Source organism: Lygodium microphyllum, chromosome 4, assembly GCF_053477565.2.
Source record: "Lygodium microphyllum isolate KBCC chromosome 4, Lygodium_microphyllum_v1.1.10, whole genome shotgun sequence".
Taxonomy (NCBI): Eukaryota; Viridiplantae; Streptophyta; class Polypodiopsida; order Schizaeales; family Lygodiaceae; genus Lygodium; species Lygodium microphyllum.
Window position 1 is genome coordinate 75,019,550 of NC_141138.1, and position 25,241 is coordinate 75,044,790.

At 40.7% G+C, this 25,241-nt stretch overlaps 1 protein-coding gene across 2 annotated transcripts; it reads right to left on the minus strand.

Annotated features, from left to right (window-relative positions):
- Nucleotides 1–869: 869 nt before the first annotated feature.
- Nucleotides 870–25,241, minus strand: LOC148037187 (ubinuclein-1-like). 2 transcript variants are annotated; one of them, XM_087676107.1, is made up of 13 exons: nucleotides 24,738–25,241; nucleotides 24,344–24,427; nucleotides 24,156–24,254; nucleotides 23,993–24,069; nucleotides 10,078–10,663; nucleotides 9,642–9,741; nucleotides 9,415–9,515; nucleotides 9,242–9,325; nucleotides 2,638–2,763; nucleotides 2,405–2,545; nucleotides 2,269–2,316; nucleotides 1,948–2,046; nucleotides 870–1,869 (listed from the first exon to the last, which is right to left on the minus strand). In XM_087676107.1, the coding sequence occupies exons 1-13, from the start codon at nucleotides 24,999–25,001 to the stop codon at nucleotides 1,450–1,452; spliced, it is 2,229 nt and encodes a 742-aa protein (XP_087532233.1). In that variant the 5' UTR covers nucleotides 25,002–25,241; the 3' UTR covers nucleotides 870–1,449. The 2 variants fall into 2 exon arrangements, with proteins under 2 accessions (XP_087532233.1, XP_087532234.1); XM_087676108.1 differs by having other exon boundaries at nucleotides 24,156–24,251; nucleotides 24,738–25,240.

The window sequence follows — 25,241 nt, forward strand, 5'->3', positions numbered from 1 at the left end:
AATGGAAAGGAAGAGGTATATGTGAGCATTTCTTGTATTCTCTTGTTTACTTTCCTTGCATGCTTTCATTCAAGGAAGAATGAGTGAAGTTGGCAATTGTGTGTGTGTGTGTGTGTGTGTGTGTGTGTGTGTGTGTGTGTGTGTGTGTGTGTGTGTGTGCACCACGCGCGCAAGAGATGGGCCCATCCATGTGACAAGCAAATGCATCAAGAGTGATGCTCTTGAATCAATAAGATTATTCTCTCAATGTCCCACCATTGGCCTCATAAAGCAAATGAGAAATCATTGATATGAGTATGTCTCAAAAGTAACAATACACAAACAAATATCGTTTCTAGTACTTTAGGGTTTGACACAAGACCACCATATATTTCTCACTTTTAATGGAGTTTCTTGATAAATATGCACATTTTGGTGAGTGAGAATAATTTTCTTTCTTAGTAAGATTAGAATGAGCAAATGCATGTTTAACCAAATTTGTACATAATAAAACTCATATGCATACTATTATGACTCAACTACTAATATGGTGATGATTTGTGGCTAAGGGTGAACCAAGGTTAGTGACCCTATTGAGAGTGTTTCAACCAATTTCATGCTATCTAGGCACAAATGTCTTTAGTCAGCAATTTATCTCAAGTTGACTAGAAATTATTCAATGCCATTGTGAACTTTTGACCCCAGACCTATCCTTAACTCTCAAGGTTATTTTCTGAATGTTGTCACTACATGATTAAAAACCGGGTTTCTTATGAACAATTTCATGAGCAATCAACTTGGCCATCTTAATGCCACACGATTTAGAAAAGACCCCGTCTTTCAAATAAGTCCCAAACACAGATCTCAAACTGACTAAATGACCAAAAATGAAGTGACCTGATACCAGAAAAACAAGTTGCAACCATAGACTCCATTGATTATGTGTTTTTCACAGGTACAATACCAAGATCAGGCTTGGCAGCTATGAAGTCCCGAAGTTATATAATGAAAGCTCTCTTGCTGCTCATAAAACATGGCTTAGAAATCATGGTTGTAGCTATCACGTCTTATTCCATTAATTTCAAGAATGGGAAGCCTAACGTGTATCCAAAGTGCTTCCTTAATCAAGCTCACCCAACATGGCTTACGAGGCATAATCATCATTGAAGCTATCACGTCTTATTCCATAAAATTCAAGAATCGGAAGCCTAACATGTATCCAAAGTGCTTCCTTAATCAAGCTTACCCTTTGAAAGTAGCATATCTGACATGATGTGTCAACTGTTGCAATGGGAATGAAAATAGTGGAATGATTGGATAGCTCACAGGACATATCAAAACAGGCAAAGCTAGTAGCTGACGCTGGGAAATAATCAGGGATGCCTGCACTTTGCAAGAATCCCTGCACAAATAAGCAATGATGAGTCCAAGACAACTGAAATATAATGCCTACTGCATGAATCTTACATATTAAGCATCAGTTGCTATGTTATTTGCAAAGATCGCCACCACTTTTGACATTTCCAATGGTGTCTCCTTGGAGATGGAACTCTTCACAGAGGCAGTATGCATGTTGCTGCCTTTTACACCCAAAGAAGTTGTGTCCATATCACCTCTCTCCAGCTTTCGCTTCACTTTTTTCTTTAGAAGTGGAGATGATTCTAGCTTAATCCTTTTTCTCTCCATATTACTGGATTTTATGACCTGCAGCTGTTCATGCTCCACACTCAGGGCTGACTTGTTATAAAAATCATAGTTGGCTGCTTTCTCACTGGAGACTTGATCAGAGCCCGATAAATTCAAATCCAAAAATGAAACCCTTTCAGCTCCAACCAGCTCTCCTTTTTGTTTTCCACTGGGCTTCCGTCTCTTCCTTGATTCTTCTCGTGCCTGGAGAGTTGAGGAAATCAGCATTAGAGTGTCCATTATGTGATTACCATAAAACTTTCTGTGAAAAAGAACACTTACGCTGGTTGTATTCTGTTTCTTTTTCCGGTCTTTGGCTCGTTGTACAGCAAGTTTAATGCCTACATTATCCATCCAACCATCTGGCCAAAGTTCTGCAAGCTGAGGACATTGGTCAAGATCATGCATCTAGTTAGAACATCGTCACAAGAGACTTGATTAGAATAATGAGAAACCTAAGAAAGCAAGCACCACCTGCATTCCCTATCATAAATGTTATGCATCAGTACATTTGTCATAGGCCCATGCATCTGATGTCTACAACAATGCACCTGTATAAGACATAAACTTATGTTTCATAAATGAATTGTCAGACATAAATACCTCAGCATATAGCTTCCTTATGTGTGGCCCTTTATTTTCATCCATGCCCTATTGATACAAGGAGTCAAAACATTTCAAAACATCAAACATCCTCACACGCACAAAAAAATGACACTAATCATATTAAAATATTAACCTCGATATACTGCTCATATAAATCACAGATCTTATCTTCAGTTGCATGATCCCACTTATACCGCCGTTCAATACTTGCTTTCTCTGCAGAACCCATTGCTGGTTGGAAATCATCTGATGAGATTTCCCGATGCTCCATCTCCTAGTAACACAACATCTATCAGTAGCAGAACTCACCTTTACACACAATCCAACAACCATTCAAATCAGAGACTGAAAATTCAGTGAAATAACCTGTGCTTGGAGGGTTTGAACTCTAGATTTCACCATCTCTGTAACCTCTCGCTTGATATCTTGCAAGCGGCCTACCTTTTCTTGCATTGCAGAATACCCCAGCTCAATCATTGCTTTCATATTCCTCTGAGAAAAAAGAAAAAACACCAGCATCTTCTAATGAGTCATGAACATTTTTTAGAACAATTTTTAGTATTAGTTCATTGCATACTGGACCATACAAACCTGTCCAAACAGGTACAATGTGATGTTTCCAAACACATCATTCTCAAATAAATGGGGAAAACATCATCATAACAATAAGATAAGTACCTACACTATTTGTCTTGCCTGGTAATGAAGAGTCAAAATGCTTTGCATGTGACTTATAGAAGCTTTTTATCTGGAAGAACCAAAACCCACCAGAGAAATGCAAGAAGAGGCAAGTCCTCCAATAAAAACAGACTTTTCCATCAGTGACACAGTTTGCAAGGTGAAAGATTCTCAAAACATGTCTTGGCGAAATTTATAAGCAACTGACTTCAGATGCCCAGTTGAAGGATGGAGACTACCTAGAGATACTGCAAGCATACAGAACAGGTTAGCAATTGTCCAGTTAAGGACATTACTGACAAGAGATAATCTTCAGGGTGTGTTAACTCGGCTACATTCGATTATGAGAATCATGGAGACAGACCATTTTGATGAGCCATACAGAACAGGTTAGCAATTGTCCAGTTAAGGACATTACTGACAAGAGATAATCTTCAGGGTGTGTTAACTCAACTACATTGGATTATGAGAATCATGGAGACAGACCATTTTGATGAGCCAGTGTTGCAGTCTCTCCAGGAAAAAAAACTAAGCCTTGAAGAAAGCTCCAAGAAGAGAACCAAGCTCGAGAAGAATTGATTGACCAAGCATCCCAACAGAATAGCACAGAGAAAATGCAATTGAGAGGAGGAATGATGTTAAAATAGCTATGAAAAGGGCTGCTTCAGGAAGAGAGTTTTGAGAATTTCATCCAAAACAACTACGATAGCACATAAGAGAAATTGAATCTCAGACAGAACAGGGTTTCCACCATGAGAACTTTTAAAGATAGCACTTCCTAGTAGTTTTCGCATCACAAAAACAGCAAAGAAGTTTTGAAGTACAATGGCTGCATGAGGGGTTTTCCTTGCATGTGAACTCTTTGAAGGTCGTCATGTATGAAAGGTACGGTAAGAACTTGGTTATTTTGGACTACAGATGATAGAACACATGTTTAGAGCTAAAATAGCAATGTCACTCGAGTTAACAGGATGAATACATGAGGGTAACAAGGCAAAACCTCATGTGCAATGCGCTACAAGGAGACAAATGGGAGTGTATACGTAATATATCATACATCATACGTCATACAAAAAAACGAAGTATAGGGTGGGTGGACAAAGAGGCTCTTCATTGTGTGTGTGTGTGTGTGTGTGTGTGTGTGTGTGTGTGAGAGGGAGGCTTGGAATTGCATATTCATCTTGGAAGTTTGGAGAGATCTAGTGAGAGGCTTGAAATTATAATAATAAACGTATGGCTAGAAAGCTAGAGGATATTGTATGGTCTAGTCTTCATAGGCAAAATATAGCTTGTTTTTTGGTACGATTTGCTACGGATACGTACAGTACCATACAGTACAAACCATACAAAACGAACCAATCCGTACATAGTACAAATGCAACTATGAATTTTTATGATTTGTAAAAATATTAACATAAACATGCTAAAGAAAAACTTGGATTGAACACTCTAAAGACAAACAGGTCAAACCCTTCTATCACAACGTATGCAAGGGTTCATACTATATTGTACTAAAGGCACCATACCCTACATATTAGTACCATAAGGTGCCAACTTAATGGATACTTCTTTTCCAATCCAATCCGCATTTTGAAATGAGTTAAATGCTTCTTATACTAATATGATTCACTCATGGGATGATGTTATTTGAGATTCAAGCAACTTCTCTACCTTTTCTTGTTCAAAGAAATTAGGTTATAAGTAGCTTTTAGAAGAAATTAAGGTATTTTAAAAATCTTAAGATACCAATTAGTACCATTTTAATCATGCCATATTATATCATACTTTTTTGTACCTAACAACCATGCATGTAGCATGTATCAATGCCTCAACTTTGGTGAGCATCAGCTTAAGCTTTGCATGTGCAACCTACTTGCTACAAAGATATTTAGGGCAACCAAAGGTGCTCTTGAACTTATACTATCAAAAGTGCTGAATACAAGACAAAAAAAGAGAGAAAGAGAGAACACTGCAAAGAAGAGAACTCAAAAGAATGCTTAGGAAATGGAATCCATATACCAAACACGAGACAATCATGTACAACAATGAGTCACTGGCTGCTTGGACACTAGCACCAACTCCTCTCTCCACCAAAGGTATGCACTCGATCTGCAAGTGATAAATAACTGAATGTGGAGGAGAAGCCCCGATAAATAGACCAAACAGAATGCAAATAATGCAGCAAGTCAGCCAGCATTTAATGCTGGTTGGCCAACAATAAATGCCCAAATATGCATCATACAAGCCACAATAAAATGCCTAAAATAGCTAGCAATACTAGGCATGGCCCAAACTCACTCATGAGCTGATAATATTGCTAACACCCTCTCTTAGATCAAGGGTGATCTGATACAATACAATGATACAATGATAATGACTCATCCTAGTCCATACAACATGGAACCACCAAAGTAAAACCATAGATACCCAAGTAGTAGGTGATCAAGCCACCACCAAGGTGCCTTGAAGAAAACCTGATGTCAATGTTGATCGTACCAGCTATTAAAAATAGAGAAGAACCATAGCATATCTTTGTGTCCATTATCAATATCTCACAATAGCATACAAGACCATCTTATCAAAAATGCCTCTGAGCATACGCAACCATGGATTCCCGACCTTTGGCCAAGACTGCCAAAGTGGCCCCTCATGTGAACACAAGACTAGGAGCCAATCCCGCTCTCTGTCAAAGAACTAGCTCATTATGAATCTGGATGTCAATCGTAGCTCCAAAGTTTAAACCTGCTAGACTTCAATCAATGCATTGGGGACGTCCCCCTTTGGAACCTATACACCAATATACCTATATAGATAAGGCGCAAATGCCCCATCTCACAACCCTCTCACACTCCCTCTCTAGCATTGGAGAGTCATGAAGGATGACCACATCACTTGTGCTAGAAAGCAGTAAAGGAAGGAGCTACAAAGCCCTTTCCTCGATTTGAAAAAGTGGAATCCTTCCGTGCCTTAGACTTCTCCTTGCCTGTCTACCGAAGGATCGGAATCAAAGTCGGACAAAGAGCATGACTCATCAGAGGAGTTCACATCCCATTTCTTCATCTCATTTTTCTTCCATGAAGCTACTAACTCCTTGCAGTCCTTCCACAAGTGTTCCTTCGTACCACAGTGGCAGCACTCGACCTTCAACTTCTTCTTCTTGTCGCCCCTCTCTGAAGTTGCAAAAGTCTCACAAGAACCTCCATAATGAGACAAAGACCTACCGCCTCCCCTATAGACACAAAGATGCCTCATGCTCAAGCAACATCAAGGACATATATGTGAAGCTCACAAGTGTAGATAATGTCTATGCTCTCAAAGCATTCGCCACTCCATCAAACTCCAAAGAAAGCTTGTAGAGTATCATTCCCATGAGATGTGCCTCTAGAAGGACAGACTGCATATGTCAAAGTTGATCTTGTACCTGTGTAACATGGAGGAAAAATGACTAAATGGTGTCCTTATGTCCAAACTTCATCTACTGAAGCTATCTATAAAGCGTCACGACACACATGGTGAGGGATGCCTCATACAACAAAGTTGAAGCTTCGACCATACTTCTGGAGATGTCTTGTAGGAGGTAACCACCAATAGATTTTCTTTAAAATACATTGAAGAATAGCAAAATAGGCACGTGCATCATCCGTATCCCATGTAAGCACAACTTCCTCGTAGTTGTCGTCATCAAAATCTTCAAGAATTGAAAAAGGACAATGAGGACGTGAAATAGCTTCACAAACAATATACCATAACTGCTTTTGCACAAACTAGGCTTTTATGTAACAGCACTCCATGTTAGATAGTCAAGTCCATATAACTTATCATCAGTAGAAGTGCACGGAGGAGCCATATGGAGAGGACAAGAAGAGAAGATAGAGGAGTGAAGGTATGAAGAGAGAGAGTACATGCAACCAAACAACAAAGATTGCACAATAATAGAGTTCACATACAGTATTCACAAACGGATCACACGAGTATGGAGAGCGAGAAAAAGAGAGAGAGAGAGAGAGAGAGAGAGAGAGAGAGAGAGCACTGGCAACCAAACAACAAAGGCTGCACAATAATAGAGTTCACACGCAATATTCACAAGCTGATCACACAAAATCGACGGTAGAAAAGAAAAAAGGCCAATAAACACTGTCAAAAAGGCAGCAAATGCTGTCACTCCACCTACAAAGGCATAAAATGCAGTAAATGCTATAATTGGACATCAAAACGCAAGTTGATCAGCAATAAAATAATATGGAAATCAAAACACAGTCTTCTAGACCAAAATGCAGCCTACAAAAGGCTAGAAATAGAGCGATGGACAGCAAACAGTAGTCTCCATGCTGCAGACAATGTCCAACATGCAAAAAAAGGCAACAATCAGCAGGGGCAGACGTGCAATCAACAGAAAAACAACAGCAACAACAAAGATCTTGAACTCTGATACCATGTCAAAAGTGGATGCAACAATGCAAGCATAAACAAGTGCTAAAATAAACTGTTGAACACAAGACAGAAGAGAGAAAAAGAGATAACACTACAAAGACGAGAACTCAGAAGAATGCTCGGGAAATGGAATCCATATACCAAACACAAGACAATCGTGTACAACAATGAGTCATTGGCTGTGTGGGCACTAGCACTGGCTCCTCTCTCCACCAAGGTATGCTCTAGATTTACAAGTGATGAATGGCTGAATGTGGAGGAGGAGCCCAAATAAATAGGGTAAAAAGAATGCAAATAATGAATCAAGTTGGCCAGCAACAAATGCCCAAATATGCATCATATAGGCCACAATAAAATGCCTACAATAGTTACAATACTAGGCATGGCCCAAACTCACTCATGAGCTAATAACACTACTAACATATACACCCACTTGCATAGCAATGCATGTTTTCCACTGGGTAACGGAACCAAAATCACTCGTGGCAACCTCATTTCAGCTAGAGATGCCAAGACCAGCAATCTTAATCTCTAGCTTGAATGCAAATAATGGATCAAGTTGGCCAGCATTTAATGTTGGGTGGCCAGCAATAAATGCCAAAATATGCATCATACAAGCCACAATAAAATGCCTAAAATAGCTAGAAATACTTGGTGTGGCCTAGACTCACTCATGAGCTAACAATACTACTAACATATACACCCACTTGCATGGCAATGCATGTTTTCCACTGGGCAATGGAACCAAAATCACTCATGGCAACCTCATTTTGGCTAGAGGTGCCAAGACTAGCAGCTTTATCCCTTACTTATATCTACCACTACCGACCATGTTTTGGTTGTAACTAATCTTCCATGTGTATCTATTTGGCATCGCCGTCTTGGGCATATGTCCCTAAAAGGAATGAAAGTCTTGACTCATTTGCAATATCACACATCCCTAGACTTTTCATGGTTTGATTCTTGTGATCATCGTTTATATGGCAGGTAGATTCGTAACACACATAAGAAATCTTGCACTATGCACGCAGGTGAGCCTTTGGCTCTAGTTCATTTGGATGTGGCTGGGCTCAAAGGCAGTTTCCAATCTCTACCGGCTGTGTTCTCTAACCCCTATGTCTGGTTGCAGTGCAACATGATTTCTCGAACCATTCAGTGATGCTCTTGACCAGCCTTTGGCTAATATGGCATTTTGTCCTCGTCCTCTGCATTTTTCTTTTCAGCAAATATATGAGTTGGTCAGAGTTGTTAGGCATTGTATATGATCTGCTGGTTACTTCCACCTACTGCAAGCCATGTGTTCCTTGAGCAACATTTTCATTCACCAAGAAGTGCATTCCATGTTCCAAGTTGCATTTTTTCAGATAGCTCTAATTCGGCTCAAAGCTAAATTTATCCTTGGCCAGCAGACTGCAGCCCAAATCTTCCTTGTCATGCTTGCTGTAAACTACCTGTTACAGCCAACTAATGCTTTTACTCAAATGAAGTATCCATACTTTTCTGTATGTTTCTTCCAACAAAAGAGGCCTTTCTATGTGCATAATGCTTCTGTACACATTTGAGTATAATTGCCTTGCATGGATATCACCTCTACAACAGCAACAGACAAAGCTTGAGAATTCAATGTTCAACCAATAAATCAATATGCAATGTTCCACTCCTAAATCATTATCCAGCTGCCCCAGACTGCTTTAGGAGATGTGAATTAACCAAGCAAAAATAAAGCTGTGTAAGTGAGCAGATATTACACCTAAGATACACAAATGCTGACAATAACCAGTTCATTGAGCAAAGCCATTCACATTTGTGCTCCTGGCTCCACATGACCCTGTTAAGAAGAAGACAAGAAAAAGATCAATACCTTCAATGTTTTAACACGCATTACATGGCCCAATATCCCCATGAGGCGTTCAATTAGCTCATCGTTAAGTCTCCCCTGCTTTGCCTGCTACCACCACATGCAGCCATCAAGACCTTATCAAAAAAATTAAAACCTTGATTAGTATTAATGCAAACAGAACAATAGGATCATACAGCTAATCTTGCCACTTTTGCCAGCTTTTGTTTCACGTCTTGAGGTAAACGGTTCCTTTTGCCTTGCTCTGATTCCCGAAGAGCCTCCGAGGGGGGGCACACTGCACTTGTCACATGAGAGATATAAGCCACACTCAATTACAGAAAACATCTAACAGCTATGATAGTGAGGTTCTTTTGCATAAAACGATCATCTTGAGCAATATACAGAAAATCCTAGGACCTACATTGAGCCACTCCCTTTTCCAAATCCTGAAAAGCTCTCTCAAATGCTGTGCCTTTGGACCGAGCTGGACTAACTTCTTTACCAGGAGGAGGAGATGACCTCTGTAAAACAACTATCAACTTTCAAATATTTGAGCCTCATGCAAACTAGATCAATAGTATATCAACATCTATAAACAACAATCACAAAGGGCAACCAAAAACATAACAATGGTGCCAGACCAAATGAAAAGTCCAGACTCCAAGGAGCAAGCTTAATATCTTCCTAGAAAAAGGCCATATTTCTCTGATGCAGTTTCCTTCCAATTTCTTGAAATGCAAATCTGCATTGAAGTTCTTAAAGAACTATGGAAGGTCATTATACAACTTTAAAGGACAAAAATATACTGTATTTCAGGTATGTAAGAATCAAATTATCTCAGTTAAGGATGGTCTTACAGTATTTGCAAGTTGAGGCTTCAGCACAGAACCCGGTAATTTCCTTGAATCCTCCTCTTTTTGAATCTTTTGTGCAGATTTGGTCTTAACAGTGCTCACCAATGCTGCCTCTTTTTGCTCCATGTGAATGATATTCTCTCTTTCCAGGAGATGAGGCCCTACATTGCTTGGTGGTTGGTCTACAGATATTTCAGCAGAAACCCCTATCCAAGCCTCATTGCCATCTTGTCCATCTGCAACTGTAGCTTTTGCATGCTGTGCTACAACATGGTCTCTAAGGCCACGGTCGACATCACACAACCTTTTTTCTGGGGGTTTGTAAGCTTCAAGTCCCAACACAGTAGTCTGAGCTTCTCTCTTCTCTCTCTTAGTTGATTGCTTGCTTGAAACAGGTACGGAACTCTTTTTCTCACTTGAAGGAGATGCTTCAACTTCAGATGGAGTGATCTTCCTGGCAGCAGCTTTTAGTCTGCCTCCTGAGTTTGATAGCTTTTTCGAAGAATCCTCATCATCCTCAAGGTTTACTTTCTTAGAGTCTCTTCGTCTCCTCTTCTTGGGGCCAGCTAGAGGGGAAACAGGCTCACTTCTGTTAACAAAAATAAGAAATCATTAATCATATTTCAGGTCCCATAGGAGGGCAAGAGCCTCTCCCCTCCCTTGCACCCTCCAGAGTCCCCCCCTCCCTCCTTTTCTCACACTGCAGTGACTCACCATATCTGTCACTCTTCTTGGACAATCTAGAATTTTCGAAGAGACATCTTCCATAGGTATGGATACCACTCCAGAGAGATCTCTCATCTTATATTACCAAATACAGTCAAAAAGAATTTTTGATACAGCACCCAAAGCTACAAAGTGCCAAAATATACATGGAGTTACAGCTAGAGATGCAGGGAAACAGGCCATCTATCGAGACAAGCAAGTGACTATCGGAGAGAAACGCTTGTAACAGTTCAACACTTGGGGTGGCACCCATTGATCTCATCCATGAGAGATTCATGGACACATATAGGGGAAGAAAGATCGTTTCAACACTGATGACACATCCATGTCCAGAAAGGAAACTCCTAGAAATCATAGGAATTAAAATCCAGGGGAATATTTCAGAAGAATGGAAGGGTTAATGGATCATAAGGTCAGATTAGAATACCTATTTCAGTCAGGCTAGGCCTCACTTAACACAGGAGTATTTGCATTGCTGTGTTATTTGAGCCCAAATATGTGAAAATCAGTGGTCAACAGTACAAAGATTATTCCAGCAGATGACTTGGAAGACAGGAAACATGTCTTGGCAAAACATGATGATGACTCATTTGCCTTTCAAAACTAGGGACAGCAAAGACATTAGAGGCTCTTAGAAAACCAAAAGCTTTCTTCCAGAAAAGTATCCCTCAGTTTGGGCATTGTAGAGTTTTTGGGTGCATACCTAACAAGCCCAACTTCAACACCGAGAACTTACCCAAACATCACTTTTCAACACTATCAATGTTACCACAACAGGCTGCAATGTGGTTCAAAGTCCAGAGGTCCTCCAGTTTCGACCACATTTCACATTGAGAACTATCATTGAAGACGCACAGTATTGGTATAGGAAAGTAAATTGACCTCAGAAGAAAGTAAATTGACCTCAGAAGAGCTTTTCAAAATGTGCCATGCTGTAATACACCTGGCACTGCCAACATCAACATGTTCATACATTGAACAGGCTATGGGATGGGTGGAAGACATGGCTGGAGTGCCAAAAGATGGTCAAGCAACAAAACGTCATGTGCAGATGTTGCATTACAAATCATGATGCAGCAGATTGCATGCAATTGACAGCAGTCTGGCAGGCAGATTTTGATGATGAGGCAACACATCTTAATGTTTTGGTCAAAACTTCAATAGGTGGCAAATTTTTGTAGCAACACTTTTTGAACAGTCAACAAATAAGACTTAGTGGTGCCATGGCTAGGCTGCATTCAGTATCATAATGGTTTTGCTGATCATGTTTTCATCGAAAGTTCAATAGGCAGCAATTTTTTGTTGCAACACTTGTTGAATAATCAAGAAATTAAGGCATATTCATGCCATGGCAAAATGCCACATGTTGCAAATGCCCTATGAGCTCAGATACCAAATTCTCCCATCAGTTTCCAACATATGGCATCAATGCTGCTTCAGCACGGATCTGGCTTTACAACTACAGAGGAGGTTACCATATTGGTTTGGTGGTTATTCTTTGAATGCTTTGGCTGCATTAGAGAGGGGAAACATGCAAAAGAAGAAGGGCCATTGATACCACTGTGACAAAAACAAGCACCTCCACAAGGATTGGAAAAAACTAGCACCATTGCAAAAAGAGAAGGAGAAGGAGAAGAAGGGCAAGGACTCCGACAACTCTTCATTGTCCTAAAATTCCGACTATGATTCTAGCCATGCAACAAAGGCCATGGCAACCTTTGTGGCATTCCAGTGCTAGTGGTGCCATCGTCTTTCACAACTCCAATGCCAAAGAGGGAGTGTGAGTAAGTGGTGGTGGTGGGACATCTAAGCCGCATCCATACGCAAGTGTGATGGGCTCTAAGTGTGACTTTCTACATGCATGAACTAAGTTTAGCAAATTCAAATCATAGAGTTCTTTACCTTTCAGGTTCATGATGAGATGTCTGAGAGCAAGTGGTCTTTGCTCCTAGTCTATTCTTACATGAGGGGACATTTTAGTGGTCCAACCAAAGGCAAGGAATCCATGATCATGATAGTGTTTTCTGTTGAGCTAATTGTGAAATCATACTAGGGTTGGCACTAAGAAAACACATAATGTATGAACTCAAATAAAAGACGAGCATATTAATGCAAAAGCATAAAAAATAAATAGAGAAGAGAGAGAACTCTAAAATGATCAATGTTTGTAAATGAATGTAAGAATGTACAAAATGCTCAAAGGAAGAGCAACGGGAGTAGTCAGAGAGTGTCCACCAAAGGGATCCCAAGGTATATGACCACCAATCAAAGCTGACTGTGAAGGGGCGACAAGCTGGAAACCAAAACGCATCAATCTAAAGGGTTGGAACTTGTTAACACAGCAATGTATCGCCTCAATGATGACATTTCCTGATCACAAACAGCATAGCCAAAGGCTGAGCAAGGCGACAAATGTAGAAGATGATGATGTGGCCTATACTATGATAAACACAAGTTGCAGCAACCTCTAGAAGTACCTTAACAAGGTGCCTACCAAACCTGCAAACGTGGCTATCTAGAAGTTATATGATGGTCACCAACAATAGGAAGCAAAAGGGAGCAATGGTGGACAGGGCACCAAGGGCTGGAAGGTGTGTAGCTGCAACCAACAAGGGCTGGGACAGCTGATGAAAGAGGGCTGATGTCATGAGGACATGTATATTTGAAACCTTACTTAACATGTGAATTAATTTTTAATCACATGGTTAAGTAAATGTTGCACATGTGAGGTGTAACTGGGGTTAGAGTAAATTTCGAGCCCGAGACCCGAGGAAATCACAAGATGTTAAACACAAAAGTTGCTATAAGTTGTGCCGCACAGATACTTGGTACTATTTGGTGCCAGTTGTTGGCCTAGATCATTCATTTGGCCATAAGTGTCACTTGGTGACACTAGAGAAGTAGCGTTTAATGGTACCTAACACCAATTTGATGGTCAAAGGTGGCACAGAGACACTCGAGAATGGAAGTTGCCTGGCCAATTTAATTATTGGCCAGCCAGATTATTTTTCAGGGCACCAAAATAATTACTAGATTAATTTTTAGTATTTAAAGACTGAAAATTAATATTTAATTATGGATAATGCTCAAAAAACCATTTGGGAAGGGTGCTACTTGTCGAAAATGCCCAAGAGTGAAAAACGTCCTTGGAGGCTGGAGAGAGGCATTTTAGTATATTCAGCCTGCAAAAGAGAGGGAGGAGATGCTGCTCGTCTGATTTGTAGCTATTGGAGGACCTTTTGAGACAGCCAAGGACAGGAGAAGACCAATCAACAGCAAGTGACAATATCTACAAGCTGTTGAGAAAGAGCAACAGCAGAAAATGACTGGTTTTCATTAGTTCTTTGCATCTACAAGCTATTGAGACAGGGCAGCAGCAATAAATGATAAAATTTCTTCAGTTCTTAGCGAAGAAAGTCTGAATTTTATCTCTCCTCAACATTCTCTCTCATCTCCTAACCTTTCTACAACCTTGCTCCAAAGATTACAGCATTGAGATCACCAAAGACTAAGAAATTTTAGATTTCTCTATTGTAAACCCTAATCTGTAGAAGAAATTAGGATTTAGTAGCAGCCTAATGGCGTGGTGTTAGCAAACTAGTCACCCAAAAGCTTCAATTATACCATAAGGAAGAAAGTGGGGGGGGAGGAAAAGAGATGAGGCTCTCTATGCCACATGTCTAGTGGCATGAGTGCTAGGAAGAGTAAATGGGAAACACTAGGAGGCATAGCCCCACTCGACTATCCAAGGGGAGTGGAGCAATCATGGCCTTCTATGGTTTCTTAGCAAGTAGACCTTGGACCTTATTATGGCACTCCTTGAATAATGGCCTAATCTCTGGCAATGTATGCAAAACCTATTCTTTTTAGAGAACTACTACTACATGGGTTTGGTCTCTTTAGTGTCTTTGATTTCGTCTAAGGAAGAGGTAATAATCACCCTTAATTTGAGTTGCCTTTCCGTTTTGAGAGTTCTTCCCAACGTTGATATTCTCCTTCATAGAAATGATTACCAACGCCCCCTCTAAATAGGAAAATGGAGACTTCTTGTGAACTTGGTCATGGAGTCTTGCATAATGCAAAAACTGGCATTCAAACTCATAGAAGGTCCACAATCGGAGGTAACTCAATCATGGCAAACTTGGCAAGTAACCGCTTATATTTAGCCAACTTGATTTTCAAATCATCCCCTTAATTAAAAAAACCTGCAACTCATGATCGAGAACGATGTGTTGGGTTTGATCTCTTGCTACATACCAGTTAAGGAGATGACTCCAACAATCGAATGCTAGGGGAAAGTATTATTAAATGAGAGTGGAACTCATGAAGTAACCCCTACATTAACTCAACATTGGCTATAGCATTGCAAGCTCTCAATTGGCAAATGTGATCAAGGTGGGCCAATTGAGGGTCTGACATAGACTCTAAACTAACTACTAGGACCCAAAAACCTTGAGACTCAAGCACTTGTTGCACAAAGTTAGAGCAAGTGGAGAAATTCAACCCATTGAAACAAGTCTTATTCGTAAAGGCATTCTTGGCTACAACAACAGGAGTTGTAGTGCTAAGTAAGGAATATTAGGGATAGGGTAGGTCAGATTTTTTGTTTTTTGGGGTTTTTGACGGGGGAGCGGATCGAAGTGATCCATGGAGTGTGTATAAGCAAAGAATAGGTATTCTAACGTTTAAGAAAATGATGGAAAGGGTGATGAAAGTCCAAGGAAAGGGAGATATCCATCACAGAATATCCAAGGATAGATAGGTATGCTAACTTGTGGATATGTGTAAGGTGTAATGAAATACTCATCTACAGATAACAAACACAATCATATGACAAATCACAGACTAATAAAAAACGCAGTAAAGGTTAGGGTACTCAGAGACAATGAACATTGAAAAAGATGAATGAATGAATACATACGATGCTCAATGCAACATACACACTATGCAAAGGTAAAATATTGATCCCTCAACTCCCATCTATTAAGGACCAAGGCAGAGAGTATATATATATATATATATATATATATAGAGAGAGAGAGAGAGAGAGCCTCCTCTATTGAAGCTAATACAATCAAACCTTACACCAAAAGAACAAAGATGGAAAAGTTTTGATTCATATGACTCAAAAGTCTGACACTTGGCTTGGTTATGATGAAGAATATGGGTCACCAATCACCCCAAATGCAATATTTCCTCCCTCAGGGGAGAGATGGCCAACCTCACCAACTAATCCTATCTAATGCACAAGGCTCCCGCGAGTATGGTGAGAATTTTCAATGCCCAAGAATTCCCTAAACTCCTCCTCCGTCTTGAGCCCTACATTTGGCCACCAAGGAGAAGAAAGTAAAGATGTGTTGTCTTCATTGTTGAGTTCATAATGCCTCCTCAACACCTCCACTGATGGAGATGTCTGAAAAGACACTATGGGATCTTAAGAAGAAGGTGTCTAAGACATTGTGAATTGGTTACGTGCTATTCATGTATCTCATCTCACATAAACCAAGCTCTCTGCAATAACTACAAGATACTCTTTAGAAGAGCAATGACTCTGAAACCATGTGAAGTGATACTAGGGTTTGCATTAAGAAAATATAAAATGTACGAACATGACTAAAACACAAGAACTCAAACAAAAACACAATAAACACAAAAACGCAAAACACAAACACCAAGAGAGAGAGCCCTGAAGCAAATGAATCAATGTTGTACATGAATGTAAGAATGTACAGGATGCTCAAAGGCAGTGCAATGGGAGTAGTCAAGTAGATACGTCCACCAAAGATGGACCTTGAGGTATGTGAAACTAATCGGAGCTGAATAAAAAGGGGCAATAAGTATCACTGGGACATGAAATTTGTGAAATGCTAAAATAATCTTGCTAGTAATATTTAATTAATAATTTAATAATCACATATGCAAGGTTCTAAGGCATGTGCAAGGTTTTCAAGCACATGTAATTCACATGGCAGTTATTTCATAGTAATACACAATCTTGAACATTGAACACCCTATTTGCCCCAAAACTCGTGCTCCTTTCGATATTTCTTTAACTTTGATTGCTAATGAATTGAGTACAAGCTAAGATTCCACAATCTCCTTTACTAAAGCCCCTTGCTGCACAAACAATCAGCAAGCAATTTGGGCCAATTGCCCCTTGATTTTCCCCCAAGACCTGCACAAATGGAACCACCAATTGACCAAATGCTGCCCCAAATTTACAATGGATGGCTAGGCATCTGAAATCCCTAACAATTTGCAAATTTCAAGTGTTGACTTCAGTCTACAATGCCTTCTGTTGGCACAGGTTCCAAGGTGGCTACTAAACCCTAGTTTGCAAAAATTTAGGGTTTACATCAGAATTCCCTCTACTATCCACCAAATATGGCTGAGATCTGCTCCAAATGGCTGAGAAATGCTGAGATCTCTCGAGAATTGACTGGAGAAGGTGAGAGGATGCCAAAGAAAGAAAAAATTCAAAATTTCACATGGGAAAACCCCAGATTCAGCCTGTAGCCTGCACCAATCAGCATTTAATGATGTCGCCTCCTACATAGAGTCCTCCAATCTATTATCACCTGCATTAAATGCCATTGCCAGCAGCTCTTGGTGCTAGAAGTGTTGTTGCTTGTTGTTCCTGACCTCCTAGCTGCTGTCTACAACCTCCTATGGCTGAGAATAGGTCTCAATTCTGACCAATAGAACCTTCTTCCTTTCTCCCAAGCTGAAAACTGACTGAATGGCTGAGATCCAACCCCCAAAAACGTTCTCAATTTGCATGGGAAATTTTACCAACCCAACCCCCAAAAACGTTCTCAGTTTGCATGGGCAATTTTGCCAAGTGCCAACCTTCTAAACCCATTTTCCAGCATTATCTAGCCATTAAATTAATTTTCAAATTTATTCCATAGCTTGTTCAAAGGGGGATTTGGAACACTATCCAAGGTTATGGATTTTCCGAATCAGAGATGCCTTGGGCTCTTTTTGCTGGAGCTACGCTGCCACAAAGAGCATCTCTTTTACAAACCCAATAGCAAAGACAAAACGCCACATGCCAATGTGCACTCACGGAGGTCTATAGAGCAACGACTACTCCCTCCACCACAAAGTACTCCTTGCTCCGACCGACGGCCCACAGGGGATCACCTTATACACAGCAACAAAGATACAACCCACTGCCTACATCTAGCTGGTCCACACCCTTGCAAGAGGCACTATCTGCAAATACAGAGGATACTACACCATCACAAGGGAACCCTACCTCCCCTGCTTCAATCTCTCTATACTAGAAAAACTCATAAGAGATATCCTGAGATGAGAGTGCTTCTTGAGCAATTCCACATTGTATTTGGCTTAGACATCATTTTGTATCCATCAGCTATGTATTGTTCATTGTTTATTTTCCATTTCCCTAAATTTTCAGATGTAATACTTTAGTCTAAAGCTGATTTGGCCTTTTGTAGATGTTAATATAATCTTCTCTCTCTCTTTTTTTTCGTAATAATCTTCTCTCTCTTTTTTTCGTAAAAATAATCTTCTTCTTTTTCGTAAAAGGTTTTAAAAATGATAATCTCTCTCTCTCTCTCTCTCTCTCTCTCTCTCTCTCTCTCTCTCTCTCTCTCTCTCTCTCTCTCTCTCCACACATATACACCCCATGGTGCTTCACCCTCCATAGCCTATTGGTCCATCTTCATGAGCTTCATACCCATTTGTGATCCCAGAGGGTAAACAACTCTCAATCATATGGAAACAACCATCAAGCTTGAAAGAAAGTATATGATTTTCATAATCAATATACAAACAGGAGTATTTATCAAAGAGCCATAGCATACCAAGAATTACATCCACAAGGTCAAGGCTCATAAGTCAAAAATCCATAATCTGATGGCACTCTTGGATCAAAAGATCTAAGTTCCGTACCACCTAATTTCCAATGATCCACTATAGCACCCTCCACATATCGAGCACGATCAACTCGATTAGAGAATACCATGTGGGGTCACAATCTTTGCACCAAATGAGAAAAAATAATTTGTGAGTAGAGCCATTATCGAATAAAACCATAACGTCTTGGCCATTTATATACCCAATGACCTTTACAAAGTCATGCGGGCCAAAAAAAGTTTTATTAATGGAACTACTTTTCTTATTACTAGCATTAACAAAACATAAAATTTCGAAAGATATACTTGGAGCTTCAAGAGTATTTATCAAAGTCTTAGAAGTAGACTTTGTATTCTTGTCTGAGGGCACTCACAATCACCATGAAAGTGACCCATCTAATGGCAACCAAAGCAACGACCCTTCGAGCAATCCTCGCTACAAGTGACCTTGCACTTACCGTCCTTATGCAACTCCGAAGACAGCTAACAAGCTGCTACTAGGGTAGTTGACTTCTTTGACTTAACCAAGGCAGCTCAATGGAAACTCCTTGTCAACTAGTTGTCCATACTTGCAAGCAAAATGTTATCAATTTTTTTTGCATACTTGTAAACGTTATCGAGCAAATGAAACGGATTGCAAAGCATCTCATCGTGGTGTGTCCAACAACAATCCAAAGAGGCATCATATGTAGAGCAGTGCTTGAGGATCATCCCATATCTTTATTTTATACAATAAATCTTTAAACTTCTATGACTACGCATCCAAGCTCTTCTTTTCCATATCAAGCTCAAATAATTTTTAACAATTTTCAATATGATCATCAATCATGAAACATGTCCCAAAAATGGATTGAAAATCAGCACATGGCACTAGCTCAAGGCATAGCCCCGCCTCAAAGCATACATCTTTCCTTGTAAAATGATTTATATTTGCCCGATACATTGAGCGTCATCGAACTGATACAAATCAAAATGCACCATCCATTTGGCCAACCATGAATCAATGTTGCTCTCATCACATTCCTTCTTTTTGCCTTTAAAGAAATCGGGTTGGAACAGAAAAGGCAATGTCCTCATGGCTATAGGCATAAATGGAAAATGGGAAGTGCACGGCTTAGCTAGCTACTGCTACATTTCTTTGACTTGAGCTTGGAGAATCACCACGAGGGATAAATCTCCATTGGATTTGACAAAAAAAAGAGGCTTCGAGATGCTACTCGTGTATATGTTTGGATTCGATAAAAGTTGAACATGCATCCTCCATGTGTTGAGATTTAGTAGAAATATGCGCATCAAAAGGAGACACCCTGTGAGAAGCTATGATAGTAAGAGAAAATGTGTAAGACGAGCAAATAAGAGAATTAAGAGTGTACGCAAGAACATATATTGATCAAATGTGAGAGAGAGACAAGGCACAATAGAAAGAAGGACTCCAAATAGGGTGCATTTAATGTAAATTTGCTCAACCCTTTTTTTTGGGGTGGACAAGAAAGGGGACAAGTTTGTTTTTAAAGGGCAGGACAAGTTTATTTTAAAGGCCATTTACAAAATGAGATATAAATCCCTTTCAATTCTTCTGTTTGTTTGAAGAAAAAGAAACTTGCACCTCGCTAAAAGGAAATTGTCCACGACTTCCACACAAATGGCATATTATCCATGTTAGTCCCCCCCTTAAGAAGGAAATCGACTTTCTCGTCCACGTGGCAGAAAATCAACCCCTCCACCTTCAACACTCACCTACAACAGATGTATTGTAAAAAGTCAAACCTGCATTTGTCTCCACTCCCCATGTTTTGTTGGACACTATGACAGGCCTGCTTCACTTTTCTCTCTCTCTCCTAATGTCATCATCCCACACTTGGAAACAACAATGTCTCCTTTTCTATTCTTCTCTCTCTTCTATCATCACAATCTTTGTCACTCTCCAATGCCTACACCAATGTTAATCTTAACATTTAATGCTAATGTTAAGATTAAAATGAATGGTAATATTAAATGGTAAAGTAACGAACATTTAATGTTACATTAGTGTTAAAATTAATAACATTAACATTAGTGGCAACTCCCCAAACTCCGATCATCAAAACTACCAAAAATCCTTGTGCACAAACATCAACCCAACACAAAACCCGAGCATGAGTATAAAGCAAGAAACATGCCTTGCTTTTATACCCATCACCTGCAACATGTGCCCCCCCATGCACACCCCTCCCGCCAGCAATATCTCATACCACCCTTAACAAGATAAAGGCATACTTGTCAGGTATGAACCATCACAGTTCCCTGAGTACAAGTGGTTCTGTACACATCATCAGATCTTGCCTCCAATGAAACCAATGAAACGTCCCCTTAGCATCCAATCTACAAATAAGATACGATAAGAGCCAAACTCACAATAATAGGGACTGGACATTAGACTCACCTCGTAGCCATAGAACCAAACAAGCTTACCCCCAAGCCTAGGAGCTAGCAACACTCTAGGCCGCGACTGCATCCCAAGGGTTGGCATCCCATACTGCCAGCCCACACCATCCCAGTGTACAGATGCGTCAACCAACGAGCCAAGAGTCCAAGAGTGGTGATCACACAATGAATTTACACGATAGGGCCTTCAATCCTAACCTCGAAGTGTCCTTAGTGCATTTGCACTAAGTCACTTCACAACCATTCTGACCAAAGCTACTAGCACCCATCTAGATGTCCAAGGATGTAACAGCTGCCTTGAGGTTTTGAGGTGTTGAGGTTTCAAAAAATATTGTTTATAATAATAGTAATTACTATATATGTGTAACATTAGATGAAGAAAAACAAATCCATGTATAGCATTATTAGAGGAAAAAACAAATCCATAAAATGAAAATGTTCATTCCATCTAGATCCTAGTGTCAAAAGTCAAAAACCTAAAACCAAAACGTCCATTTTACCTACTGATTTAGAATTAGCATTCATGGCTCATAAATCGTCATGTATAGGCTACAACATACATATAATACATAATATAAAGTAAAAGTAGGAACTGATATTCATGATTAAAAACCTTGTAGGGAGGCATTTTTGCTTGAGATGGAGATAGACCCATGGTAGAGGGAAGGTGGAGGAGTGTCTGGAAGAGGTGGATGACAAAGAGGAGGAAGAGATAAGATAGAGTACAAAGAGACGGAGACATTGTCCGACTATATTAAGTCACACTTTTGTGCTGCCCCTCTTCTCCCTACTTTTCTCCACTTTCCCTTCACCACACAAGTCCTGCAAGTTCCCATTTATTCCCCTATACAAGGTCCCATGCATTCTACCTCTTGCTTACAGACTTACTTGACTTCCCCTTCTCCCTTTGAGTCCATGCCCACAACTGCAGTATGATCTACTCCGAACTGGCTGGAACCAGAGCACCTGTAGCAAACATAGTATGCACAGGTGTCAAGGCAGGTCGCCTAGAGTTGGGTGATGGCCAGCTCCACAATGAACTGAGCAATCCACCAGTAGAGGGGTGTAGACAGCAATGGATGAAGGCGCCAGCTAAAGAGACTGAGCAAGTGGCTGGGCAGCCTCTCTATTTATAGATGTAGATCCCACAAAACTTTTGGTGTTTGCTTATGGTACACATAAACTTTGGTATAAATTGCATTTAGGGGCTAGGGCTATTTAAAATGAGCTAATGAAGGTTCAACTGTTAATATGCCTTATTAACCGGTAATTCACCTTTTCTAGCTTAACAAGGGGGTGTTAAAAGTACATCCCCTGGACAGACAGCGAGCCGGCAGAGGGCCTCCAAGCAGCCAGGCAAGACCAACAAGTAGCCACCGTGCAGCAAGTAGTCATCACAAGCAGCAAGCCATCAATGCAGGCAGGCAAGTGGATCACAGGCATGTTTGGGCAATCCAGCAAGCCAGTCAGCTGCAGCCCTGTGGCTGCAGTCCCGAAGGGCTGTGCCACGTGGCATAACAGCAATCAACCAGTTTCAGCCTGGTCAACCTGCTTTCTCTCTTTCCCTCCTATAGCCTACTTATAGGCCCCAGCCCTCATGGTCTCATACTTTCGTCTTTTCTGTCAATAAAAGTGAGGTTGCTGAGTGCATACTGAAGCACACACTGTGTACACGCTACTTCAGAATTCCATCTTCATCTCTCTCTCTCTCTCTCTCTCTCTCTCTCTCTCTCTCTCTCTCTCTCTCTCTCTCTCTCTGTGTGGCTGTGCATCTGCTTCTGCAATGCTGCACTCTGACATCTAGCTCTTCATATACTATAGCTTGAGCTCCTTTTCTCGTTCAGCCACCTCTACAAGAATGATAAACTATAGACTCTTCAAGTCCATCCAAACAGTTTTAGACTATTTTGCCATTTTCCATGTTTGCTACATTTCAGAGTCTCATTGATTGGACATCAACTATTGAGACCTCTTGAGGCTATGAATCCTATGCTTCTAAAGGGTCAGGGAATGGCTCCTATGGTTAAGCAAGAGTAGAGATTCCTCACTAGTCGCTCGGATGACTATTGTAACATACTAGGACATAAGTATTACATGATTAAATGCCCACACCATTGCCCATTAACCACAAGAAGTCAGTGCATGGAGGTGGATGCACTGCACCCTAAGACTAGGACAATTATGGAGTCCTACAAAATGGACACAAGCTCAATTGTGCCATATCTTATGCGATCGCCACACTCAAGTCCCCATCATTCACACCCAAGATTGGTATAAGCTGATGGCACGAAATACCAGTCATTGTGATGAGAGCCTGGTCTCTGGATGCTGCTGGTCCTAGGTGTTGTCGTTTATGGAATACACCTTTAAATCTGCCTGTGCACCACATTAATTCATGGTAGTTGTACAATAATACCATTCATTAGACACTAGCAACGCATGTTTTCCCATCTCCATGCATCAATGTCAAGACCAGCAACAGCATCCACACACATGGCCAAACAATAATAATCAGCATACATGACCCAGATAGACAAATATAGTTTGCCATTTGTGCACACCTTATGTCATATCATTGTAGGCAAGGATCAATGACAAACTAGTGTTAAAACTGTAAGTTTTCCTGCTGCAGTAAAGACACGGACATTGATTACATAACCAAGCCGCAGTTCGGCATGTCCTAGCATGATAAGTTAGAAACTGAAGAATGCCTAGAAACTCACCTTTCCATGATTTCAACATACACTAAACAAACATGAGCGAGATGGTTAAATGCAAAGGGTTTCACCCATCAGTTCAAAGCCAACAGAGCTACAACATGGCAAATGCTGCTAATTGGAAATCTGAGGTCTTTTAGAATTGAAAACAATGGCTGGTCATCTTACTCTCTTTCAAGCTTCCCCTTGTTCACAAAGAATCCTTTGTGCTTTAACTTAGCCTTATCAACTGAAAAATACTCATCCTGCATGGTGTCAACGAGCCACAGGCGATAAGGAGCTGGCAGTCAAGCATACATTAGGAACAGTAACAACTTTCTAAGATGTATACCAGCTCAGTATCATCAATAAAGGAGTCCTCAGTGTCATACTGATCATCATCTGGAACATCATTAAGGTTCTCATTTTCATCGCTGCTATCACAACCCTGCTGAGTTCAAGCAGGCAATTAACATCACATAAGAACTTTCTGGAACATAAAGTGTCAAAGGGACTGGCAGATACAGGTTAAATCTGCACCTTGTATATTCTCTCGATTTTTTCAATAACTGAGTTGAAGCGGTTGGGCGGTGGAGGAAGTGGATCCTTCTGTAATGCTGCTATCTGAAAACATTGAAAACAGAGTCAAGCATCTACTGTACCTCCAAACTAGCCTTGTAAGATTCAGAGCAAAGTAACGTGTGTAATGACGAAGAGCCTCAAGAGCTAATGTTTGACAGAACAAGGAACCAAAGACACTTTCCGTGCTTTGAACAATCCAATTAAGCATAATGATCCAATGTAGCCTCCACATCTGTGACAAAATGTGAAACCCCAAATGGTACAAACACAGTCCTTGATACTGCTAATCACAGATGGATCCTAGTTCCTAGCGATCGTAGCTTGCAAAGACATCACATGCATCAGCTCTTACGTCGGGAGCAATACGAGCTTCGAGTGCAGGATGCGCGCCCACGGGCACGTCTGCAGAGTGGGATGGCGCGCTCTTTTGGAATTCCTTCATAAGCCTCTTCCATGAGACGAAGGTGGTTTGGCCTGGCTTGAGCTCGACGTAAAAGCGAGCTCGGCCCGGCATCTTCGAAGAGACTTGGAAGGAGGAAAGGACTGCTGCTCCACCTCCTCCTAGGCTAGAAGCTCCAGCAGCGTCCTTTTCTGCGCTTGCGCTATCTTCCACCATTATCGCCTCTTGGGAGACCAACGGGCCGACATTCTTGTCCAAGGAGGAAGACCCCAGCTTAGAGTGAGAGATCGTGTCCTTCGATATGGGGCACTTGACTGCGACAGGAAGGTTCTCTGTTGGATCGCCAGAATTGAGCGCGCGCAGACACAGACGGACAGACGAGGGAGGAGGGAGGGAAGAAGGGAAGGAGGTGTCTTTGTCGTGCGTATCATCCAAGGGGACGAGGTCGTGGATTTT